General features: G+C 41.0%; 1 protein-coding gene across 1 annotated transcript in view; it reads right to left on the minus strand.

Annotated features, from left to right (window-relative positions):
* Positions 1 to 25,009, minus strand: part of ZNF236 (zinc finger protein 236) — a 151,290-nt gene that overhangs the window by 22,484 nt on the left and 103,797 nt on the right. Inside the window, exons 23-27 of the mRNA XM_011975878.1 lie at positions 21,790 to 21,935; positions 21,455 to 21,695; positions 20,867 to 21,046; positions 11,441 to 11,628; positions 2,069 to 2,200 (exon numbers count right to left, since the gene is read on the minus strand). Coding sequence (XP_011831268.1) covers positions 2,069 to 2,200; positions 11,441 to 11,628; positions 20,867 to 21,046; positions 21,455 to 21,695; positions 21,790 to 21,935 — 887 coding nt within the window. The remainder of the gene's footprint in view (positions 1 to 2,068; positions 2,201 to 11,440; positions 11,629 to 20,866; positions 21,047 to 21,454; positions 21,696 to 21,789; positions 21,936 to 25,009) is intronic.

Below are 25,009 nucleotides of genomic sequence, written 5' to 3' on the forward strand. Positions count from 1 at the left end.
AAAAAAAAAAAAAAAAAAAAAAAAAAACCAAAAAGGAAAAAAAAAAGAAATAATGCTGCTGAACACTATTATTACAGTATAGAATAAACATCATATGCCCTGGGAAACCAGAAAACTAAATCATAATGTTAATGTATGACTTGCTTTGTTGTGATAATTGCTTTATTGCAGTGGTCTAGAACTGAACGCACGTTATCTCTGAGGTATGCCTGTATTCACTGATACAGATTAGTTATCCACTTCATTTTTATATTTAATTAATCTGTCAAATTTTGAAAAAAATTACACGCTAGACCAAGTATTAATACTTGGTTTCTCTCATTACCATCTACTACTCAAATGGAAGTTAAAATGGAATATATGACTTCAATTGGGACATTTCAAACTAATCTTAACATAGGATTACTCTAAAAAAAAATTATTCTTCTAGCTATATTAAACCAAATGCTAAAATCATAATGTTAAAAAATAGCAAAGTAGTTTCATTTACCAGTCACACAAAATACAGGAATTAGGTAAGGTATGCCTTGGAACTGATTTACGAACTCTCTGAAACATACCAGACTAATAAGGTTTCACTACAAAAGCACCATGAGAAAGAGAGCTTAAAAATATGACCAAGCCGCCAATGCGTTTTCTGTCTCAATGGATGTGTGTGGCCAACAGTTACCTCACCAGGCCTGAGGTGCTCAAACCCGGCACACTCCCCAGTGCCCTTGATCAGCTCCCGAGCATCACTGATAAGCCCCTGGAATATCCTGCTATTAGTAGGTAAGAGTGTATTTCATACCCAGGACCTTGGGCAATGCCACATAGTTTGTGCTGATGATGTGACTTATGGTGAAGGCCTATTTTTGTTTCATCTGGGGACCTGGGCCACTGCATCAGTTTGATCTGGAGGGGCTGGGGCCTGGAGACCGCATAGCTAAGCCCAGCCACGCGGACACTCCATGGCCACACGTCTGACCCTAATACAGTTCTGGATACCAGAGCTTAGCTAAGCTTCCCGAGTTGGCGACAGTTGGCAGGCACTGTCACACAACGTTCCTGGGAGAATCAGCAGTGTCTGTCTGACCTCACTGGAGCGGACACTGGGAAGCTTGTGCCTGGGTTCTCTGGACTCCACCCCACATGCCTTTTCCTTCTGCTGGTTCTCATCTGCACCTTTCCATTGTAACCACAAGTATAAACCACAACCACCAACAGATCAGATTTCTCTGAATCCGGTGAGACCTTGTAGTGAATCGTCAAACCTGAGGGCAGTCTTGGGGAACCCAGACACAAATGTGTTAAGTTATACAAACTGAAATTCAGTGAGACGAGCTCTGGTTACTCAGGTCAAACTCCATGACATCCCCAGTGCTGGTTATATCTCATCTCTTTGTGAAAAAGCCCTTGTCCTACTGAAAAACAGGTAAGTCATTATTTTGAAAACTCATTTGCTAAAAATGTTTAATGCTTCCTAAATTCAGAGATTATTCATCATCTGTGCTTTACTTCTGACCCTGGAAACTTTTAAGCAAAGAGTTTTCAGACTCTTCTGTATTTAGACTACTGCTTACTAAATATTTTGTCTCTCAAAAACATGTATTTTTAAGAAAAAAGACTAGCCAAATGACAAACAGATCTTGCACACAGATGCACACACACACACGTATATGAAAATGTATATGACACTTAACAGAACCAGCAAAGGTGTTACTAGGAAATCTGCAGAAAGAACTAAGTGTAAGTGGCTGGATATGCGAAGTCTGATCAGTAGGCAAATACAATATTAATAAGTTTAAAATTAGATTTACATATCACTGGTGGCTACATCTAATTTCGTGGTACTAAAACCTCACTCCCTAAGAAACAAATCACAAAATGACTGAGATGTCGTACCTGTCATTCAACACACACCCCCGCAGAGCCTATGTCCACTCAGGATTCAGCTGGGGACACCTCAGAAGTCAGCCCCAGCCACCCGGGCCACACAGCACTCCCATGACCCTCTACCACCATCCCTTCTGAATCTGTATGTTTTTAAAAGCGACGAAAGCTCTGTGGATGAAGGAATATCCTGTACCTGGTAGGCTATTTCTTCACAAGCAGCAGACGCTGACTGTGGCGTGTGGCTCACTAGTATGACTTGCGGCGAGCCTGCTCCACCCTGGCCCGAGAGAGAGGGATCCGTGAGGAGTGCTGGGAACTGCTGACCCTGGCAAAAGATTAGTACTATTTCAGAAGTTGTAACATTAGCAAAACAAGTAATAATTTAAAAGCTCTTTTATGGTGCAGCTACCTTGGAAAACAAGCTGGTAGCTCCTCAAAAAGTGAACTGTGGAGTCACCACGTAACCCAGCAACCCAAGAGAAGTGAAAACAGAGTCCACTCAAAGCCTTGTACAGAAATGTCCACAGGAGAATTACCCATAACCAAAAAATGGAAACAGCCCAAATGCTCATCAACTGATAAATGCACAAATGAAATGTGGTATAAGGGAATACTGTTGAGTAATAAAAAGGTAGGAAGTTCTGGTACATGTTACAGCATGGAGGAACCTTAGAAATACTCTAAGGAATGAAAGAAGCCAGTCACAAAAGACAACACAGATGATCACATTTCTATGAAATATCCAGAACAGATGCATCTACAGAGAGAGACAGAAAGTGGACTGGCAGTTGCCAGGGGCAGAGGTGAGGGTGGGCCGGGGGTCAGGGGAACATGGAGTGATGGCTCATGGCTCCAGGTTTCTTTAAGGGGTGATGAAATGCTCTAAAATTAGACCACAGTGATGGCTGTACAACTCTGTAAATACACTGAAAACCATTCAATTGTATACTTTAAACAATGAGGTGAACTTATATAAATTACATCTCAGAGTCTCTACATGTGTGTATATTTACAACACATTTATTTGCTTAGAAACGCATACACAATTTTGCTATGCTATAGAAAACGACTGTAAGTTTTCTTACCAGCTCAGCACACCTCTAGCTACGAGAATGGATCTGAGAGAATAAGAGAGAATGAGAAAGGTAGGGTGGTATGGGGCACAAGAGCAGAGAGGAAGCTGCAGCTTAAAGGGTCTGAATATCTACTGCAAATGCTGAATTTATAGAAGCGATTCAGCATGCAACTTGAACTGCTGCAATCAGCACTGATTCTAAACATATTTCACACACAGTTAAAACCGTGGCTGATCACAGGAAGCGTGGCTGATGTTGTTGGCTCCTGTGCTTTAAGATGAGGGGTGTTTCTCAATGTCTTAGGGAACTACGCAAGCTGAGGTCCCAAAAGGAAAGTTAAGAATTGAGGAGGGGATGCTATATTAGTCCGTTTTCATGCTGCTGATAAAGACATGCCTGTGACTGGGCAATTTACAAAAGAAAGAGGTTTAATTGGACTGACAGTTCCATGTGGCTGGAGAAGCCTCACAATCATGGTGGAAGGCATGGAGGAGCAAGTCACATCCTACATGGATGGCAGCAAAGAGAGGAGAGCTTGTGCAGGGAAACTCCCCTTTATATAACCATCAGCTCTCATGAGACTTATTCACTATCATGAGAACAGCACGGGAAAGACCTGTCCCCATGAATCAATTACCTCCCACCAGGTCCCTCCCACAACATGTGGGAATTCAAGATGAGATCTGGGTGGGGACATGGCCGAACCATATGAAACACAGTAGAGGAAAAATAGGACTGAGCTGGCATTTTTAAAAACTTCCTTCATCAGAGAATTTCAGGTTCATTTCTTAAGGGAAAGAGCGGCAGGTGGCAAAATAGAAGTCAAAAATATACAAAGTCATCATCAGGGATTCCAGAAAAAGAGAGCTTCTAAATTGATTTGGGTTCCTTACTTCCCATAAGCAGCTTTTTAAAAAAGCAAAATGAGGCTATTTTAGGTATCTCCATATATCAGCCTAATTTTTTACATAAACATTATCTAAATTGAAAAGTTCTTTTTCTTTTTTTTTTTTTTTTTGAGATAAAGTATTGTACTGTCACCCAGGCTGGAGTGCAGTGGCTTGATCTCAGCTCACTGCAATCTCTGCCTCCTGGGTTTAAGTGATTCTCGTGCCTCAGCCTCCTGAGTAGCTGGAATTACAGGCATGTGCCACATGTGTGGCTAATTTTTGTATTTTTAGTAGAGATGGGGTTTCACTATGTTGGCCAGGCTGGTCTCGAACTCCTGACCTCAGGTGATCTGCCTGCCTCAGCCTCCCAAAGTGCTGGGATTATAGGTGTGAGCCACTGCACCCGAAGTTCCTATCTATACTAATAAAGCTTCACGTTCCCTACCCCCCTACATAAAGAAGTTGATTGAACATTGCTATTTTCAAATACCAGTGAATGCTACACTTTTTTGTGACATGTCTGTTGCCAGCTGCGGCCACCACCCTTATCAGACTACCCAATTTGAAAAATTGTATTAATCAACCTGGACTTATTAATTCACATTTATTTTATTAATCAAAGACCAAAAAAACTGCTGGTCAGAAATTCTGATGCACATAAGAACCAACTGGCTCACTAAATTCATATATTTCCAAACTAAAGGTAAGATATTTGATAGTCTTAGCTTATATAGGTATATCAAGGGAAAAATTACAACTTCTTGTTGTTTTGAAATAGCAAAATTACAGAAATAAAGAACAGAGTGGCAGACGTCAGGGTTAAGAGGGTCTTGAAGTCATTATAAAAAGCAACATGAGGGGTCCTTGAGGTGATGGAAATATTCTGTATCTTGGCTTGTCATTGATAATAATTGTTTGTGATATTATACGACAGTTCTGCAACATGCTCCTATTGGGTGAAACTGGATAAGTATATATGGAATCTCTCTGTACTATTTTTTAAAAATTGCCCGTGTGTCTACAATTATCTCAAAAATTTTAATTAAAAAACCTTGAAATCTATGTAATTTACTAGCTTATCATTTGTGTTTCAATTGCAAACCTTAAGTATTCTTTTTTTTTTTTTTTTTTGAGACAGAGTCGTGCTTTATTACCCAGGCTAGAGTGCAATGGCACGATCTTGGCTCACTGCAGCCTCCACCTCCCGAGTTCAAGCGATTCTCCTGTCTCAGCCTCCTGAGTAGCTGGGATTACAGGCACATGCCACCACGCCCAGCTAATTTGTTGTATTTTTAGTAGAGACGGGGTTTCACCATGTTGGCCAAGCTAGTCTCGAACTCCTGACCTCAGGTGATTCACCAGCCTCGGCCTGCGATTACAGGCATGAGTCACCACACCCAGCCAACCTTAAGTATTCTTAATGCAAATTTCCTGATTTAAAAATCAGTGTCCAATAAAATCTATACTCAACAATTAGCTATACTTACGGAAGTGATACATAAATCGGCTAAAACAATATAAAGGTTATTTACTTTTGGTTTGTATTATTATTTGCAGTTGGTTTCTTTGCTATATTTGGTTTACACTGAGGTAAAGATTACAGAAATTTGCCTTCCCCTGGAGCACATGAACTTTGCAACATGAGAATGTAACAGCAAGCACTGAGTCCCAGCAGAGAGGAACGGGGCAACAGCTGTTGGCCCTGGCAGCTGGGGCAGCTGCGTCAGAGTCACAGGGAGGGTGGGTGATGAACAGCACAGATGCCAGCCCCACCCATGACTACTGAATTAACTTGAGCCTGCTGGGACCCAGGGAAGTCAATGTTCGACTAAATCTGAGAAATGCTGTAAAACATGAGAAAGGGCTAGATATTGATGAAAGGCATTCCATGCAATAACACACTTCACTATACTATTACCAAGTACCCATAAATCAACCTGATTTCCTGCTCGCATGTACTATAATTTCATTAGAAATATTTTTCTTAGCAGTTCATTTTACTGGCCTATACACAACTCTTAATAAACTTAAAACAAAACATTGTGCCTCAATAAAAATGTGAAGATATTTACAAGAGTAAATATGAATGACTTGTAAAGGATGAAGGCTAAGAAAGGCACAAAATTAAGAAAGCTTTAAATAGTATGGGCCAGATGACTCTTGGTGTTAAACCTACAACTAACTTGTTACTTCAGAATCGGCCTCTTTTCCCATCAGGAGTCTGTAATAAGATTTGCCAATTTCTGGGTCACCCCACAGTCAAATTTAGACTTAAAAAGCCACATTCATATCTCTAAAAACAAAGTTTTAAATGTTTTGCACCTGGCCAATTATCTGTAATAATAAGAGGTTTTTTTTTTTTAATGACAAGAATTAGTATACAAGAGAATTCCCCTCATGAATAAGTAAACTACTTCTTGTATTCAGAATAAGAACTAAAAATCATTTTGCTTTCTTGAATAGATTTTCTGCATGCATGTTTACACCTCCTGATAGAACTGTCAGACTTCAGTGGCCAAGCAGGACACACAACTACCAGCGGCCTGCTCCTCCTCCCCCCTGAAGAGTCTAAAGTTTGGAACAAATACATCAAAATTATATTTCAAAATTAGCTAACTTTCTCTGAATTAAAATTATCATTTACTCCAATATTCTTCCAAAATTGGGCCCTTTCCAAGTTTTAAATTAGGATTAATTATGTACTTACAAAACATATACATTCCAAACTTTTTACTATTATGGACTCAAATTTGCCCTTTTATTTTTTTTTATTTTTTATTTTTTTTGAGACAGAGTCTCACTCTGTCTGTCGCCCAGGCTGGAGTGCAGTGGCGCGACCTCAGCTCACTGCAACCTCCACCTCCTGGGTTCATGCTATTCTTCTGCCTCAGCTCCCCGAGTAGCTGGGACCACAGGCAACTGCCACCTTGCCCGGCTAATTTTTTGTATTTTTAGTAGAGACGGGGTTTCATTGTGTCAGCCAGGATGGTCTCGATCTCCTGACCTCATGATCCGCCCGCCTCGGCCTCCCAAAGTCCTGGGATTACAGGCATGAGCCACTGCGCCCAGCCACATTTGCCCATTAATTAAGAATACTATTTAAGTAAACTAAGACCACCTTTCTTTGTTTTTAGGAACATTTTCTTTCATGGATTTTATAAAGAAATAAAAAATAATACATAATAAGTTTATGTGACTTTCCTATCTTTTAAATATGTACAGTAATTTCTACGTTTATATTACTGTTTCCTTCAGTTCCTTTAGGGAGATTCTTATTTTTCCATGCACAGAGTGCAGTGTCCAGGGTGGTATAATGCTAAACAATTTGATTTCTTCACATTGGATCTCTTCCCTGTGCTATTAGTCCGTTTCCTCATTAAATTCAAGGAGCATGTGTCATTTTAAGGAATTAATATTAAATCATTCGACATTTATCCCCTAGTGAATGACTCTTAAATGAACAATCATCATTACACACTGGTTAATTTCTCTTGACCACCTTCTAATTTTCAGGTCAAATTTTTATTATCATAAACAATCATAATAATTTACGTATTTACAGCCATTTTCTTATAGGTTCATTACTCTCTTGACAATAAAAAGGTGGTTTTGTTGCTACAAGGATTCATTATGTTTAGAAAAATACCATTCATAAAGCTAAGAAAGGTTTCATCTGGTTTTTGCAAGTTTTCAGAGTATTAAATCAGCGTAAGTCTAAGTTTGCCAGCTAACAGAAAAAAGATTCAAATAAAGCTACACAATTTCTACTGGATATTTTAAAATTACTTATTGGACAATGTATGCTAATTAATCAATTTGGTTTACAAATTTTGCATATGAAGTACAGAAAAGAATATACAAAATGAACTTAACCCACCAAAGCTTAATAGAAACACTAATGTATCTGGCTAGACACAGGTTCCAGAGGACCCACCTGGCTCCTGCTGCTCACAAAGCCTCCTGCTCCCATGTCCTCAGGCCAGAGTGGAAGGGCTGAGGGGGGCGGCAGGGAAGCACTAACGGCAGGGTGTGTGGCTGCAGGCACAACCTGGGCGCCAGGCACAGGAGCCACCTGCGCAGTGGGTGGGAGGGAGAGGGCGTGGCAAACGAGGTACTTCTGGCAGCTCAGCAGGCAAAGCCCGAGTCCACGTGACGTGGCAGGGGCCAGGCAGGAGCCAGAGGGGCAGCTGATGGAGTCTGTCCTGAGGCGCTGGGGACCCACGGGACTTCTGTCCCAAAAGCAGCATCCTAAATGAGACAGTGACCCCACCAGGGGACTGGTGTGGAGCCAGGGAGCCTGGGTTGCCTGCTGGTGAGGACAGCAGGCCCAGAAACGGGCCACAGCACATCCCAGGGTCATCACTGCCACCAAGGCTTCACTCTACAGCCCTTCTTGAAGAACATCCTTGGAGAACCACCTGCCCGCTCACAAGGCTCCCGGGTGACCCACGTGCACTACACCAGCAGTCCCTACCCTTTTTGGAACCAGGCGGGTTGGTTTCGTGAAGAAAAGTCTTCCACGGATTTGAGGTAGGGGGTGTTGGGAGATGGTTTCAGGATGAAACTGTTCCTCATCAGGCATTAGCTAGATTCTCATAAGGATCACACAACCTACATCCCTCACATGGGCAGTTCACAACAGGACTCATGCTCCTCTGAGAATGTAATGCCCCAGCTCATCTGACAGGAGGTGGAGCTCAGGCGGTAATGCTCGCCGGCCCACACGCACCCCGGCTGTGCGGCCAGATGCTAACAGACCATGGACAGGTACCAGTCCACAGCCTGGGAGTTGGGGGCCGACTGTTCTACAAAAAAGGCATAGGACATCCTGGCAAATATCTGCAGACTTTAAAAATACAACCTGGAAAATACTGAGAACTACTTACTGAACTTTCACTTCAACTGTAGTGGATACTTCTCAAAGTGATAAAACTTAACATACAGAAAATACTCTCTCATAATCATTGAAATAAATGCCTTTCTGGGTTTTTCTCATCAAACTCAATCCCCACCCTCCAAAAGTTATTCAAAGGCATCTAACTAATTAAAATTTATATTTTAAATAATTTTTACTTCTTTACTATGTCTTTAATTACTATAGTTAAAAGTCTACAATAAGAAACCCACCAGGGACCCTGGGAGCTGACTCACACATGTAACAGGACAGTCACCGTGTTCCCAAATGCAATGCTAGGGTAGTCCAATGCACGTTACGCCCTTAAGGCTTTGCAAGACAACAGGAAGTGTAAGGTCATATTTACAGTCGTCATCATTTAAATATAAAAACATCTTAGCAGCAAATAAAAAGGTGGGAAAGACAAACAGACTCCGAGTTAGTGTACAGACTCCTGTACCTGGATTTGAAGCGTGTTCCTTGAATGGTAAATAAGTAAAAGTGCTCTCCCATCCAGCCTCCCCCCGCCCACTGCCTGCCCCAGACCTCAGGGGGCTTCACTAGGCCCTGAGATACAGTAACCAAGATCACAGGTAGGAAAGAAGGAGACATGGCTGGTCCATCATAATCATCATGCTTCCTGCATCTAGGAAAGCACACCCCAGTAATTTACATCTTAGGATGGGTACTTTTTTGTTTATTTGTTTTTGTTTTTGAGATGGAGTCTCACTCTGTTGCCCAGGCTGGAGTGCAGAGGTGCGATCTCGGCTCACAGCAATCTCTACCTCCCGGGTTCAAGTGATTCTCTTGCCTCAGTCTCCTAAGTAGCTGAAATCACAGGCGCCCGCCACCATGCCCGGCTAATTTTTGTATTTTTAGTAGAGACAGAGTTTCCCCATGTTGGCCAGGCTGATCTCAAACTCCTAACCTCAAGCCCACCTCGGCTTGCCAAAGTGCTAGGATTACAGGTGTGAGCCACCACACCCAGCCAGTTGACTATTTTTGTTCCAACCACAATTTTAAAACATGATACGAATTGCTAATATTTAGAAGGTTAATTATGTGACAAGCAGGAGTTGATGGTGCATAAAAGCAGGTGAAGAAAGGGTGTTAAACTCTATAAGCAGTCATGCTCTCCGCACAGCTCAGGAGGAATGTCACTGAGTGAGATGCACGCTCTGCTTCCCAGCACCACACGTGGCTGTCGGGGTTGCCCGACAGGTCCCTGGGGGCAGGACGTAGGCAGGGCTGCTTGACTACAGGCAGGTCACCCAGAGGGGAGCCCCTGTGTCCAGCGAGCAGGAACCCTGGCGTGCGGTGTGCCTGGGTCACCTCAGAAGAGGATAGTGGCTGTGCAGGGGTCCTCGGTGAGGAGCCCTAGGAGAAGCCTATTTGCCAACGACATGTGAGTATCCCACAACCCAGGGAGACTGACTGAACACTGAAGCGATGCAGAGGAAATGCTGCTATTTCACTAATGAAAGAGACTAGAGCTTAGAGAGGTCATTTCTTCAGCAAGTGGCTGTGATAGTATTAGGACCAATCCTGCTCTAGATGCCAAAATCTGTTTTTCTTGTACGGTGAGCCTAAAAAGCAGAGACAGAACAATCAAGGAATGTGTTTTGGTGAAAACAGCCTCAGCTTTTGTTTTGAGAGAGAGAAGGTCTCACTCTGTCGTCCAGGCTGGAGTGCAGTGGTGCAATCACGGCTCACTGCAGCATCAACCTTCCAGGCTCACCCAATCCTCCCACCTCAGCCTCCGGAGTACCCAGTACTACGGGTGTGCACTGCCGTGCCTGGCCCAATTTTTTATTTTTTGTAGAGACAAGAGTTTTGCCATGTTGCCATGACTGCTCTCAAACTCCTGGGCTCAAAGAATCCTCCCACCTCAGCCTCCCAAAGTGCTGGGATTACAGGCACGAGCCACCTGTGTCCAGCCTCAGCTTTCTAATTCTGCTGTGTATTTTGCTTCTATTACAGCCAGGAACAGACACATAGAAATCACAATTTACATCAACTAAGAATAGATTTTTTAGAGTCAACTATGAAAATTCTGACACAGCCTTATTATAATTAGTCTTCAACTATCAAAATGCGGGCATAGCTTTGCTACAATTCATCTTCATTATAACGAATTATAATGTATCATTATGATTTTCCTAATTAAACTCTGAAAGGTTTTTCAGCATCTTAGCTCAAGGAATCATGTAAAAATGTACACCCCTTTGGCACAGCACTTCTACTGGTAGGAATTCATGTAAGAATCTCAGTGACTAAGGGCATGAAAATTTCCGTGCTACTTATTGAAACCATGAATACAACATAACGCCCATCAATAAATTTCATCTACATGATGTGTACACAAACTTATTTCTGCAGAAAGTTATAAATATGTACCTTATACATTCATATAAAGGTGTAGAAGGATATATACAATAAAATGTTAACTGTGGTTCCATTTGGTGGTGGGATTAAAGCTTTGGGTTTTATGTTTTACCTTATTTTTTTACATTCTTCCATATTATCTGAATTTTCTTTTTTCCCCTTTTTACATTTACTGTATTATTTTTTAATCAGAAAAAAAGCTACTTCGATTTTGAAAAAAAAAATGCTCAGCATATATATTTAGGAAGGAGTCAATGAATAATGTTTTCAAAGACCACTTTTTGAAAGGACCTTTGCATCCCTCTCTGAGGAGCACTTGCCTGAGAGGTGATGTTGAGTGTGACAGTGTCCAGGCCTCCAGACAGCATACCCTGAGTATCGGCCAGCGTCAGCGTGACACTAGCGTCACCTCCCACACCCGACGAGGACATGACCAGGTTCTGAGTCGAGATGGCCGATGGAGACATCGGTGTTGTTGAAGGAAGGCTTCCGCTTGTAGTGTTAAGTTCTACAAAAGAGGCGAAGTAAGTAGGTCAATGGGAAGGCCAGACAAGTCCAGGTGTAAGGGCACAGGGAAAGCGACGCTCCCACCTGCATGCAGGAAGCAGCATTCATGCTGCCTGAGGTCTCCAAGCTGCACCAAAGAAATCACAGGGTCTTCAATTCTAATTTTAGGATAAAGCTTTTCTTAGTTTTTAAACATCTTTACGCATGAATATACTGTGCTTCTTAATTATAACACACACAGAGAAAAACCAGTAAACAAAGAGTGAAAACGTGACCCCACAGTTCCAGTCACAGCTACTACTGTAGAATGAAAACTCAGACAACAATTTCCAGGGCACTGTCCCCATCCACAACTAAAGAGACCAGTTGAAGAAAGGAACCAAGTATGATCCACTGACGAATTACTAGTTCCAAAGCTTACAGGATAAATTTGACCATCTCTGCTCATTTTCTCACTTTCATCACCCTTACTGACTCTTATTCTAAAAGACAGGAGGTCAAAATAAACTTCATGAAATCCTTTAAATATTCATTTATCCTACATGACATCTTAATTTTCTTCGGAAAAGACAACAAAACTGAAATATCCTCCCTTGTAGCCAATGCTAAGAGAAAAGAAGGTACCTGGCAAAGAAAGGTCTTTTCTTTTACAAAACAGACACTCATGCACCTTGCTGACAGATGAGACGGGGTCAGTATGGGATTATCAAAGTCCTGTAGTGGGCACCAGTGAACACACGTTGAAAGGATAAACACACGGGCACACATACGCACACTCACTTTATCTGACAGTCGAGCCATCCATTCATCTAAAATATGTATTCCTCATCCACTTGTGCCTGCCACTGTGCCAGGCGCTAAGGATGCCGGATGACAACTAAAGGAGAAAAAGCTATTTCCTAACCAGGTTTCAAAACAAAACAAACACGCTCCTGTCAGTACTTTGCTGTGACTTGGGTCACATCAGTCCAGCGCTCTCCTAGGAGTCAGGGGCCAACAGGAAAACTAGGTTACTTACTTGTCGCTGGAGTTCTCCAAATACAATGCCTCCACAGATCCACACTCCTGGGGTCCCACACTGTGCTGCACAGACCTGGAACCTTCAAAAGCAGTAGAACCATTAGCAGGCTGGGAGGCTCGAGCGCTGAAGCAGCCGCCGGGGCTCCACAGATAGCTAGGTCAGACCCTCCCGCCTGCTCCAGCGTCCACACAGAGTGCTGGCGGGAGCCCGAGGAGTGTGGCCTTGTGGAGGATGTCTGCATGTGCTAAGCGTTCCAGTGACCAGTACAGCAGCCGACCTAATAGCTGTCCTTCTAAAATTCCCTCCACACACCCTTACTGCACACTAGCCTGTGGGTACGTTTTTAACATGAGTGGTCAAAACTATGGAGAGGCTGGGGCGGGGGGGCAGGTGGCAGCTGCCAATGAGCTTGCACAGAGGGAGGACAGGGAAGAGAGGCACGTGCCTGTGAATCTCGCCCAGGATCACATATAGAGCCAAGGCGAAGGCAGCACACAGCAAAAATGCAAACCTCACCCCAACTGCTGAAATAAAGGAATCAAAGATCTTCTCCCCACTCCCACCAGTCAACTAATCCTGACTTTCTAGTGATTATTAAGGTATCAGAGATTCTGGGACTGTGCAGCATGAAAAATGCAAAAAGATACAGAAGGCTTGTGTTTGATTAAAGTGAAACCTGACACAAAGTTCAATGAAAACAATAAACAACTTCAGACAGTGCCAATGTTCATATTTCAACTCAAACAGTGAACCTTTAATAATGTCCTAATTCAACGGATTTTCCACAAAGAGGATGATACCAGTTCCAGTACAACTGTCCTCAATATGATTGAAAAGAACACGTGACTAGAGCAGAAAAAAGTTGAAATTTCTTAAGCATGCAGTTAAATTACAAGCTACAAATAGCTCTTAACTATCTATTTGTTAAAAGCTACAATTTTATATTCAAATTAAATACTCTTAGCATGAAAATGAAGATCTCACGCTGAAGTGAAGATTAGTAGACTCTTACTTTTATTCTTCACTTATTTTTCTGAAACCACTGTTCCTCCAGCATGTATAGAGCAATACAAGTCTGACTTTATGATTCTGACTCAAAAATAAGTTTAAAAGATTAATAAACCATACACTCATCACACCCAACATTATCTTAAATCTCTTGGGATATTGCCTCATAGCTTCTAAGAAAACATAATTTTATAAGGTTCTAAAAATAGTTTAAAAGATATGATATCAGTTTTTTCTTGCAATTAACTTAAATGTGAGAAGAGAGAAGGTGGGGGCGACAGAACAGGAGAGAAGCATTGGGGTAGCCCCTCGTTCCCAAGCATCCAGGTCACTCACAGGGACAACTTGTGAGGATAAGAATGTCCTCTTCAGTTTTAATACACACTGGCAAATAGAAAATGTTAAATTGTTGAACTATTTAAAATTAAAATAAGTGATTATACTTAAATCTAGAAGAAACTAAGGCTAGAATAACTTTACAAATAAATAGAAAATACTGGTCTTTGCTTTCATTGAAAGTAGAACTCAATTTATTCATCAAAATTATCTTAAATTTAAAAGTGGGTGAAGGTAAGAACAAAAAGATAATACTCATTTGAGATGAATTCTTTAAAAAGTTGTGCTAAATTTCTCAAGCCTCTATCAAGACTACGATCTGCTTCTGAGGCAGTACTTACATTCTACGGGAACATGTTTTAAGAAAAACTCTTTTGTGTCAGATTTGGGAATGGATGTTGCTGGGATGAAACTCTGAAATAGTCTTCAACTCCTCCATCACAAATCTGAACAAAAGCATGTGCTTTTATCCTGCATGTGAAATTGTGAGTAATTGTCTCACTTGGATTTATTCACAAATCCCTAAGTGGTGATACACTTCTTTCAATGCCTTCAATTAAGATGAAACAGCCACAGTTAACCTAGAGGCTGACGAGTCTTAACCAAACCTTGCTTGCATAGAGAATCAAAAAATAATAATAGCCACATACATATTCATTATGCTCAACGCAAGTTTGGTATGGGCATTAGAGGTTTTTAATTGAGTGTTTACTTTAGAAGAGCCATGTTTAATTTCAAAATAATGTCATTTTAATTTCAGTTATTAGTGGTGTGGCCTCAAGCTAGATCTGAAACTGACTACGACTCTAGATAAATATTGCTCACTAAGAGGCAATCTCCTACCTATTATTACAGAGGTGAGATCCACTAATAATTATAACTAGGACCAATGGGATGTGTAAGCCACTCTAAAAACATCTGCTTAATATTAAGGATTGAGTGGGTCAATATATGAAGAATTGCTTCCTATACCCAGGATTATTCAAAGATGCTAAAGGTATTCAAGAACATAAGACAACTTACTTGATCACATAAAACAAACCCTATATTTAAGAATAGCTGATATTACATTAGTACACAAATATTCTTTAATTATGCATTCATCTTTTAATGTCACCGAATCCCCTGAAAAGCTTTTTTTTTTTTTTTTTTTTTTAATTTAGCAAGAGGGATATAAGCTAAAGTAGCCTGAGAGAGAGCATGAGAGAGAAAGAGATTTATTTTCTCAGCTGGCTTTTTTTTTTCTTCTTGAGACGGAGTTTCGCTCTTGTCGCCCAGGCTGGAGTAGAGCAATCTCGGCTCACTGCAACCTCCACCTCCCAGGTTCAGGCAATTCTCCTGCCTCAGCCTCCTGAGTAGCTGGGATTACAGGCACCCACCACCATGCCCAGCTAATTTGTTATATTTTTAGTGGAGACGGGGTTTCACCATGATAGCCATGCTGGTCTCAAACTCCTGACCTCAGGTGATCCGCCCACCTCGGCTTCCCAAAGTGCTGGGATTATAGGCTTGAGCCACCATGCCCGGCCTCAGCTGGCTCTTTAAAAAAAAGGTCTAAAAGAATAATAATTTTTAAAATGCAAATCAGCAAAGTGGGTATGTTGCTGTCTGTACAGAAATATCCGCTGCATAACATGTGGGAGCCTTGCACCCACTGACTAAGGACAGCTCGCCTGCCCTGAGAGGACCCTCACCTGCGTGTGAGATGCTGGTGTGACACTTTCAACATGTGTCTGTGGAGATGAATTTATAGGTACAGCACTTACTACCGAACTAGCCAGATCGCAGGAGTTTAAAGAAATGCGGGCAGCCAGAGCAGAGCCCTGGAGTGCATGCGCCCTCATTCCACCCAACTTCTCCCTTCGGTCAGAACATCCCCAATTCTGAGTCAAGCAATCTGCTGCACCTGCAAACATCCAGGATCACCAAGAAGCACAAACCACTCCACTCAAACCGAAACCTCTACAACCTGACTTGTCTCTCCATCAATGTGCCAGGGGCTCACTAAGGATGTTGAGCAGAGTTTCCAGGAAGACATGAGGCTGCACCGCTGACAGCCAGTTTCCTGCTCAGTGAGGCCAGCTAGCGGGGCGTGAATCCAGACATCTCACCCAGAGCCCTGCACCACGAGCGACCACCGCTCGCTTCGGCCCACATACAAGCAGCACGTCTTCACGCTGCAACATGAACCAGGCAGCGGGGGAAAGGTGATGAACTCACAGCCCAGGATTACAATTCTAGAGATGAGAAGAACACACTGCCTGATCCTTTAAAAACCACAAACTATGAGGTTTAGAAAACAGGAGAAAAACATTCGCTATGTAACTTCAACAATACATCATATATTTTGGATCTTCCAGGCATTAAAATATCCACACCTCCTTGCTTCAGCTAAAGGCCACCACAGGTCATGCAAAGTCGAGCAGCTGGCATGGGGAGAAAAGCTGCCCCACTCTCAAGCCCCTCTCTCAGCTCAGCCAGGACGTCCTCAAAGAAGTCGCAGGGCCACCCCCTGTGACATGTGCTCTCTGCACCATCATCTCTCCTTTATATATGGTTACAGCTGTAATTTTACAGTCACTTGTGGATTCTTCAAAAAATGTCTGCACTCCACTTGTTTCTAAGATCCAGAACGCAGGACCACCTCTGACCTGTCCAGAGTTATATTCCCAGATTTCGCGCAATTCTTACCACACAGCAGGCACTATAATCTTTTATGGAATAAATGAACTACTGGACAAGAGGTCGTTTCAATTAAGAATTAAGCATGAAAAAAGGACTAGCTTTTGGGTACAAACATATCTGAAGATTAGGTTTTTTCCCTCACAAAGTGATATACATAGTTGGAAAATAACAAGGCTAGGAAGTGAACGCAATCTCTACAAGGTGAAAAGAATGAGATAGGTGTGTTATCCTAAACTGTTAATGGTTACTTACAAAATTGTCATTATCTCATGTGAGCTCATTTATTACGTTGGTGCAAAAGTAACTGCAGTTTTTGCTGATACTAATATGTTTATTTTCCATAAAATTATATGCTTTAAAATATTAGAAAGCTGCCTCCTTTCCATTTTTCTATTCTATTTTCAGCTGGTGTCAGAAAATTCTCACTGGAGGGCAGAAGTAATGAGCTGAGTAAGAGACTTCCAGTGCTGGGTTAGAAAGGGACAGCTTTGTACATGGAGTTATTAACATGATAACATATAAATATATGATGCTTTGTACAGTTGAATAAAATAATTTACTTTCATGACTTAAAAAGTAACATTATCGATTGGTTGGTAACATTAGAGAGAATTTTGTATCCTAGAATTAGACATAAGCCACTAATCCTTACAGAATGGTACTCCATGTGACAAAGAATGATGCTGACATACCTGTCGTGCTACAGGACACTTTACCTCCTCAGTTACTGTGGGCTGAGCTCTTCAGCTATGACCTCTTATAATGTCTCTCTTGGCTAACTCTTGTGCGGCGTACCTGAAGAGTTCAATGTTATACTCTGTGAGAGAAGCTGATCATTGCTTATTGTTAGGATAGCACCTGTAGATTATTGACTTCAGGTGCTAACAATCTTATGCTCCTGTTTATTAACAGTTCACTATTTCCTTTAGAATTGTGTTGAATAAGTTCTTGACCTAAATGGAAATTAATATTGTGATACCTGAAAACAACATTCTCAGATGTGTATTGGCAAGTATGTTAAACATACAATTGTATCCTCAAAGCTTTCATTTTCAATTCAGTAAAATTTATGGAAAAACGAAAATGAAACCACAAAAATGCATTTCCCTAAATGACAGTATTTGTTCACACTTTTTAAGTTGTGAAGTATTTTAAAAATACTTCTTATGAGTTCTACTTTAACTCAGTATTTAGGCCCTAAAAATCACAGACTTTGTTGAATAAAACTGTCAATGAATTGAAAATATTTCCAAATATAGTGCACGGCCCAGGTACAGCAAAAGCATGTTAAAAGGATCTGAGGGGCATCAGCAAGCAATAACAGAATCTCCCCTCCCTGCCCTCCACTGGGCAGGCTTGCCGAGCCTTTGATGCTGCAGTTTCCTGTGTGCTGTGTTCCTATCCTGTGTGTTCTGAATGCTCTCAAGTACACACTAACATGCCTGCAATACATTCCTACTAAAACACATTTGCTTGATTCAAAACCCACTAATGCTAGCTTCATCAGCTACTGTAATGATATAATGAAATCATATAGTATGGCAACTAGAAATGAATATGCGAATAAAAAACCTGTTGGAATTCCAATGGAAACCAAATTGAATGCCTTGGAAAGACCTGGTAAACAGAAGATACTTTAAACATTCTGCTGTCAAAATAGGCGTAGGCAAGACAACTACACAAAATCCGAGAGAAAAAGATTCAAAAGACAAAAGTATACTGCACTATGATTGCTTTATAGTGACCTACATTCTCACGCCACGCTGAAGAAGTAGAAACAGGAAATGAAACTGCATGATGAACATGAGTACAGGCAAAAATTTTAAAAAGTAGAAAATGTATTATCACCTGAGCAAACCCATATTCAAAAGATCCAGGGATAAATCTCCAAAGTACGCAGGTGTCACTTGTTTGGTTCCCAAATTTTATATACCTTTTTATTAATAACTGGGCTTTTGAAAACATCAGGTACAAGGACTTTCATTGTATCTGGACACGGTAATTCCAGGAGGCAAAGGACTGCCTTTGCCTTTTACTCAACGTATAACCTTCTTCTGAATGCCAGGACTCATGAACTGCCTAAAGTCTGCAAAACTTAGCTGAAGTGATATGTGCATTCTCTAGTACTTGCATGCATTTATAATCCTATGTGTTAATGGAAAAAAGAACATACTACGAAATCTTTGAAAATTTCTATGGAATATCTAGATGCTTTTAACAGGTTACCATAAATTAAATGCTTTTTGCAGCCCTTTCAAAATGGGATAAGGAATTGTATAGTCAATTCTCATTATCCGTCATAATAAGTCAGAAAAAACAATCTTAAGCCCAAAGTTGAAACCAAACTTATTTCATTAACTCATTTAAGGTTTTCTCCTAGAAGCCAAATTCTTTTGTTTTTTGTTTTTTGGGTTTTTTTTTGAGACGGAGTCTTGCTCTGTCGCCCAGACTGGAGTGCAGTGGCCGGATCTCAGCTCACTGCAAGCTCCGCCTCCCGTGTTTACGCCATTCTCCTGCCTCAGCCTCCCGAGTAGCTGGGACTACAGGCGCCTGCCACCTCGCCTGGCTAGTTTTTTGTATTTTTTAGTAGAGACGGGGTTTCACCGTGTTAGCCAGGATGGTCTCCATCTCCTGACCTCGTGATCCGCTCGTCTCGGCCTCCCAAAGTGCTGGGATTACAGGCTTGAGCCACCGCGCCCGGCCCAAATTCTTAAAAAAATAGTTATATTCATCTACACTTTCAAATATACTAACAAAATAACCAAATGGCCAATAATAAAACACAGGAAGAACAGAGGCACAATCCACAAACTGAAGAATACATTTTCTTAACTCTGAGCAAGAACCACGCACTATGTGGTTTTGATAGGACCTGGCACAATGCTTCTTATACTAAGTGTATTCGAGAAAGTTAACTGGATCAACCAAACAGCTTTCCTTCAGATATAAATATAATTTTAAAAGGAAGAAGGTTACTGAATTATATAAAATTCAATGTTAATTTTCGCTTTCCAACAGCATCTAAAAACCACTGCATTTCATTCAAAAGCAAAGCTGTACCTAAAAATAGTTCCTCAAATTTCTCACTAAAATATTAAAAGAAATAAAGACATCTTCCTGAAAAAGAAAGCTTCTGGTTTTCTTATGAATACCTTTTCTTTCAGTTCTGAAATTAATTTCTGCAGAAATATCTCTGAAACAGCAGAAATGCTGCCCTTCACGGTTGAGTCCATCTAGAATGCTGTCCTTCTCCACAGCTGTGTTTCAGGAAGTGGGGCTGCTTCCCTCTGTCACCTCAGATCTCCACGGAGGTGTTTTGATTCCTAGCAAAACGTCTTTGTTAACAGCATCATCAGGTTACGAGTCTTAAATAAGTTAATACTGAATGAGTTAATATCTGTGGAAGTTACTAAAATAATATCTAATACTTAGTAAGGGCTATAAAAGTTGTTGAATTAACAAATGACTCTTAGTTAATACAGAGAGTTTATAGTTAAGAGTCACGTGAGCGAAGCACACCAGGAAAATATGTTCAATGCTCACTGAGCTCCGAACACGCTATGGGAATTAATGATACGTAAGGACCAAGGAAGGCACACAAGGAGAAAAGTCAGAATATGAGCAGCCTAGCCCTGAAACAGGGAATGAGTCAGCCTGGTGACTGGTGGAGAGAATTAGATTGCCAATTTTAGGTGGGCTTTACTGCCAAAGGGTATTTCCTACCCGTTTATCTATTTTTCAATGTTCTCCCATGTTTCAATTTTTCTGTATAATCCTAGTAGAATTCTGAAGACATACGGTAAAGAGAGTGCCATGAGGACCTATAACGCCCTAATGTAAAGTTTATACGAGTTTCATGAAGCATGAGTGAGAACCACAAAGCTATGCTTTCTGCTCTTTGCCAAACAAAAATAACTTATTCTCTAAAAATGAGTCAATAAATGAATGAATTAAATAACTGACTGTACTCAAACTGGAAATGACATGAGAAACTATAATTTTTCATTTCTGGTACCAGATCTGAATTAGAACACATTATTTTCACTAAACTTCAACTTCTCCCATAAATTACAAATACATATTGAGCACAGGCTTTATGCACAGCAGAGTACTGTAGGAAAAGAGATAGTAAGATATACAGTACTTAAATTGCAGGGTGAAAGGATGTTTAAAATAATAACTTACTAACCGGAGATAGTCAGGGTAATTTCCTGTGGAGACCCCGAGGAAGATGTGGCAGTGGGCCCAGCGGCCTGTGCCAGGACCTGGCTCAGGCTGGAGTTGTTGATGGTCAAGGTGATCTCGTGGGGACCGCCGGAGGGGGACACCAGACCTTGTGAAGTCATCACTTGAGTGAGGTCTTGGGTCCCTGATTGTCATTACAAAGCAAAACAAAGTTGAGCTTCAAAAAAATCAATTTCCCCTGTTTTTATATTAAAAATATTTTAGTTAAACTGCTATTAAATATTTCAATGAGAGAAAGATATAAAACAAAGCATCAGTCATCTCTAATTCCTTCATCTAAAAAGAAAGCCTTGCGATGAAATGAAGCCAGTATGAAAAGAGTAATTAAATGAAGGTAGCAGTAATTAAGAGCATATACTAAACACATATCATTAATTATAAGAAAAGTTTATTTTATTCTCAGGACATTTGATTTATTCTCTTCCACAAAGAGAAGAAAATGACATCATAACATCCTAAAATCAAATATGTGATCGCAAGCAAGAAACTGAAACTCCAGCTGTCAAAATAAGCAAAAGTGAGTGGCTCTTACCACTGCTGTTAGTGGTCAGCACTGAATCCTGCTCAGACAGTGGGCCTATGGTCAGGTTCGCAGAGGTCACTGTGGGCTGTAAGGACAGGCCTGAGATGGGCTGGATGACAACACTGGCAGGGACCGTGCTGTCCGACGTCTGGAGAGAGCTGTTCTGTGGGGCCAGGCCAGGCTCCCCCGTGAGCTGCTGAGCCAACAGGTTGCCCTGCTGTAGCGTCTGCTGCAGAATGCTCGGATCAATCTGAAAAGCAGCACAGGTACTTGTAATGAAAACTTCATGCTTCTGTGTGATGCCAAGAGAATTACAGCACAGGAGACCATGGAAGATGTCATACCTGCAACGTAATGTTATTAATGCTGGCAGCATCGATTCCAGAAATCTGTACATTTGGTCCAACCAAGTTAGCAGCCAACTGTAACTGGATGCCTTCTAGGGTAGCCAGGCTCCCATCTGTCAGAGACACAGTCAGGTCACCCCCAGCTGGCCAGAGAAAGAGAAAGGGAATGAACGAATATTGTGAATGCTTCTTAAAACTAAAGTAATTCATTTTTTACATAGGGATTTTTAAATACATAAGTTGTACACATTATGTCAATACAATCTTGTTGTGGAATACCAACACCTACTTTATACCATATACACACATATGCTGTCTAATCACGCTTTATACCATATACACACATACATTGTCTAATCAGTCTTTATACCATATACACACATATTGTCTAATTACCCTTTATACTATATACACACATACACTGTCTAATCACCCTTTATACCATATAAACACACACTGTCTAATCACCCTCTATACCATATACACACATACTGTCTAATTACCCTTTATACCATACACACACACTATCTAATCACCGTTTATACCATATACACACACACTGTCTAATCACCCTATATACTGTATACACACACTGTCTAATCACTCCAGAAACCTACTTTCTACCATATACACACACACTGTCTAATCATCCATTATACCATATATACACATAAACTGTCTAATCACCCATTATAACATATATACACACCCTGTCTAATCACCCCAGAAACCTCCTTTATACCATACACACATACACTGTCTAATCATCCCAGAAACCTACTCTATACCATACACATACACTATCTAATCACCCCAGAAATCTACTTTATACCGTATACACACATACACTGTCTAATCATCCCAGAAACCTACTCTATACCATACACATACACTGTCTAATCACCCCAGAAACCTACTTTATACCGTATACACATACACTGTCTAATCATCCCAGAAACCTACTTTACACCATATACACATACACTGTGTAATCACCCCAGAAACCTACTTTATACCATATACACATACACTGTATAATCATCCCAGAGCAACTCTGTGAAATAGACACACTTTATACCATTCACAGACACTGTCTAATCACCCCAGAAACCTACTTTCTACCATATACACATACACTTTCTAATCACCCCAGAACAACTCTGTGAAATAGATACTCTCATTACCCACTTTAAATATATCAGAAAAGTAGCTGAAAAAGATTCTACCGATTAGTCAAAGGTTCAAAACAACCACTACTACTGAGTGGTGATCAGGCTGCAATGGTGCCCTGAGTCACAGAAACAGAAAGAAGGGCACACAGGACATCTGACTGCCATGTACAACTGCTGCATTTACTGGCAGGTACACAAGTCAACACAACTAGCTAAAACGTCACACTTCTCAAGCACTATGTGACCCAAGAACAAATGGAAAACGGCACTGTATCAAAACCAATGCTAATGAGTATTTAGAAATTACACTTCTCCCTCCTAAATTTATGAGACTGCCAACTGAGTAAAAACAAGTTTACATCCACTAAAAACAAAAGCTAAACAAAGTGCTTAGTGTAAAAAAGCAGCTGTCATGGAAGACAGAACAGGAAATGGGCAATGTCTGCAAGATGGAATTCCCATTTTTGGGAAATTGTCATTTGGACAGTTTTCCCTGTGTCACGAATAAAAAAATCTTTCATATCACTTTCTTCATGGTGCTTCATTTTTAAGCTTTCTAATTTGGAAAGTATTATGTATGCAAAATACATAGGAACAAAACATACAAAATGCTATCCTAAGATCTCTACCAATGACACAGGAATGTGTTCCTTACCTGTGTGAGTCTTCACATGGCAATCGAGAGTGGATTTCACAGTAAAACTCTTTCCACATTCATCACATTTGTATGGCTTTTCTCCAGTATGGATTCGAACATGCCTATCCAAAAAGCGTTAATTATAGACGCATTGACAAACGACTTCATGATTTGAAATTTATAACTATATAAATTAAAATTAGGTGTTACGACGTTTTGATTACGTTTGGCCAAGAAAACCTTTAAGCTTCACTCCAAACAAAAAATACAATAAACAAATCCAAATAACAAAGAAAATATTTGCAAGACAAATAATAATAGAGATAATTTCTGTAGGGAGGGGAGCAGTGGCTCACGCCTGTAATCCCAACACTGTGGGAGGTTGAGGCGGGCAGATCATCTGAGGTAGGGAGTTCGAGACCAGTCTGGCCAACATGGTAAAATCCCGTCTCTACTGAAAATACAAAAATTAGCGGGCCGTGGTGGCAGGCGCCTGTAATCCCAGCTACTCAGGAGGCTAAGACAGGAGAATCGCTTGAACCCAAGAGGCAGAGGTTGTAGTGAGCCCTGATCACGCCACTGCACTTCAGCCTGGGCGACAAAGTGAGACTGTCTCAAAAAAAGAAAGAAAACAATTTCCTTAAAAAACCCAAGAACTCTGACAAATCAGCAGGAAATCCCAAACAATATCAGAGTAGAAAAGTGAGCAATGCACAGAGAGCTTACAGAAGAAATACAAACAGTCTAAAAACATATGCAAAGCTGTTCAACCACACTTAGAACCAAAGAAGAGCAGATGAAAATGACATCCTGTTGGCTGGAGCTGTAAAACAGGCACTTGGAGTCTCTGAAAGACAGAGGCACAAGGCCCTCTGGTGGCCTTTGCCAGACTCTACCCTCACGGAGCCATCAGAGGCATACAGGCTCACAGAAGACAATCACGGCAGCGCCCTGCCAGTCATCACACATGGAAACTCAGTGTTCGTCAGGAGGGGTCTGGTAAAATTAATTTGGTATGCCCATGCGACAGAACCCTGCATTGCCATTAAAAAGAATGAAATAGGTTTATAGATACTGACAAAGAAAAATATCTATGATTCACTGACATGTAAAATTTTAAAAACCAAAATCGTACAACTTAACATTGGTATATGTCCAGACATTTCTGAAAAAAAAAATACTTAAAAAACTGTTAACAGTGGTTATCTCTGGAGAATAGGACACCCTTCAGTACCGTTTTTTGTTTATCATCACATTTACTCACTGGGAGTCTGAACCTTGAACTTTTTTAAAATGAAGGCTAGGACAAGAAGAAGAAAACGCAGCTATAAGAATGTCCCGCTCTCGGAGTTAGCAGTGAGCCGAGATCACACCGCTGAACTCCAGCCTGGGCGACAGAGCGAGACTC

Source organism: Mandrillus leucophaeus, unplaced genomic scaffold (genome assembly GCF_000951045.1).
Source record: "Mandrillus leucophaeus isolate KB7577 unplaced genomic scaffold, Mleu.le_1.0 Scaffold16, whole genome shotgun sequence".
In the NCBI taxonomy this organism is placed as follows: Eukaryota; Metazoa; Chordata; class Mammalia; order Primates; family Cercopithecidae; genus Mandrillus; species Mandrillus leucophaeus.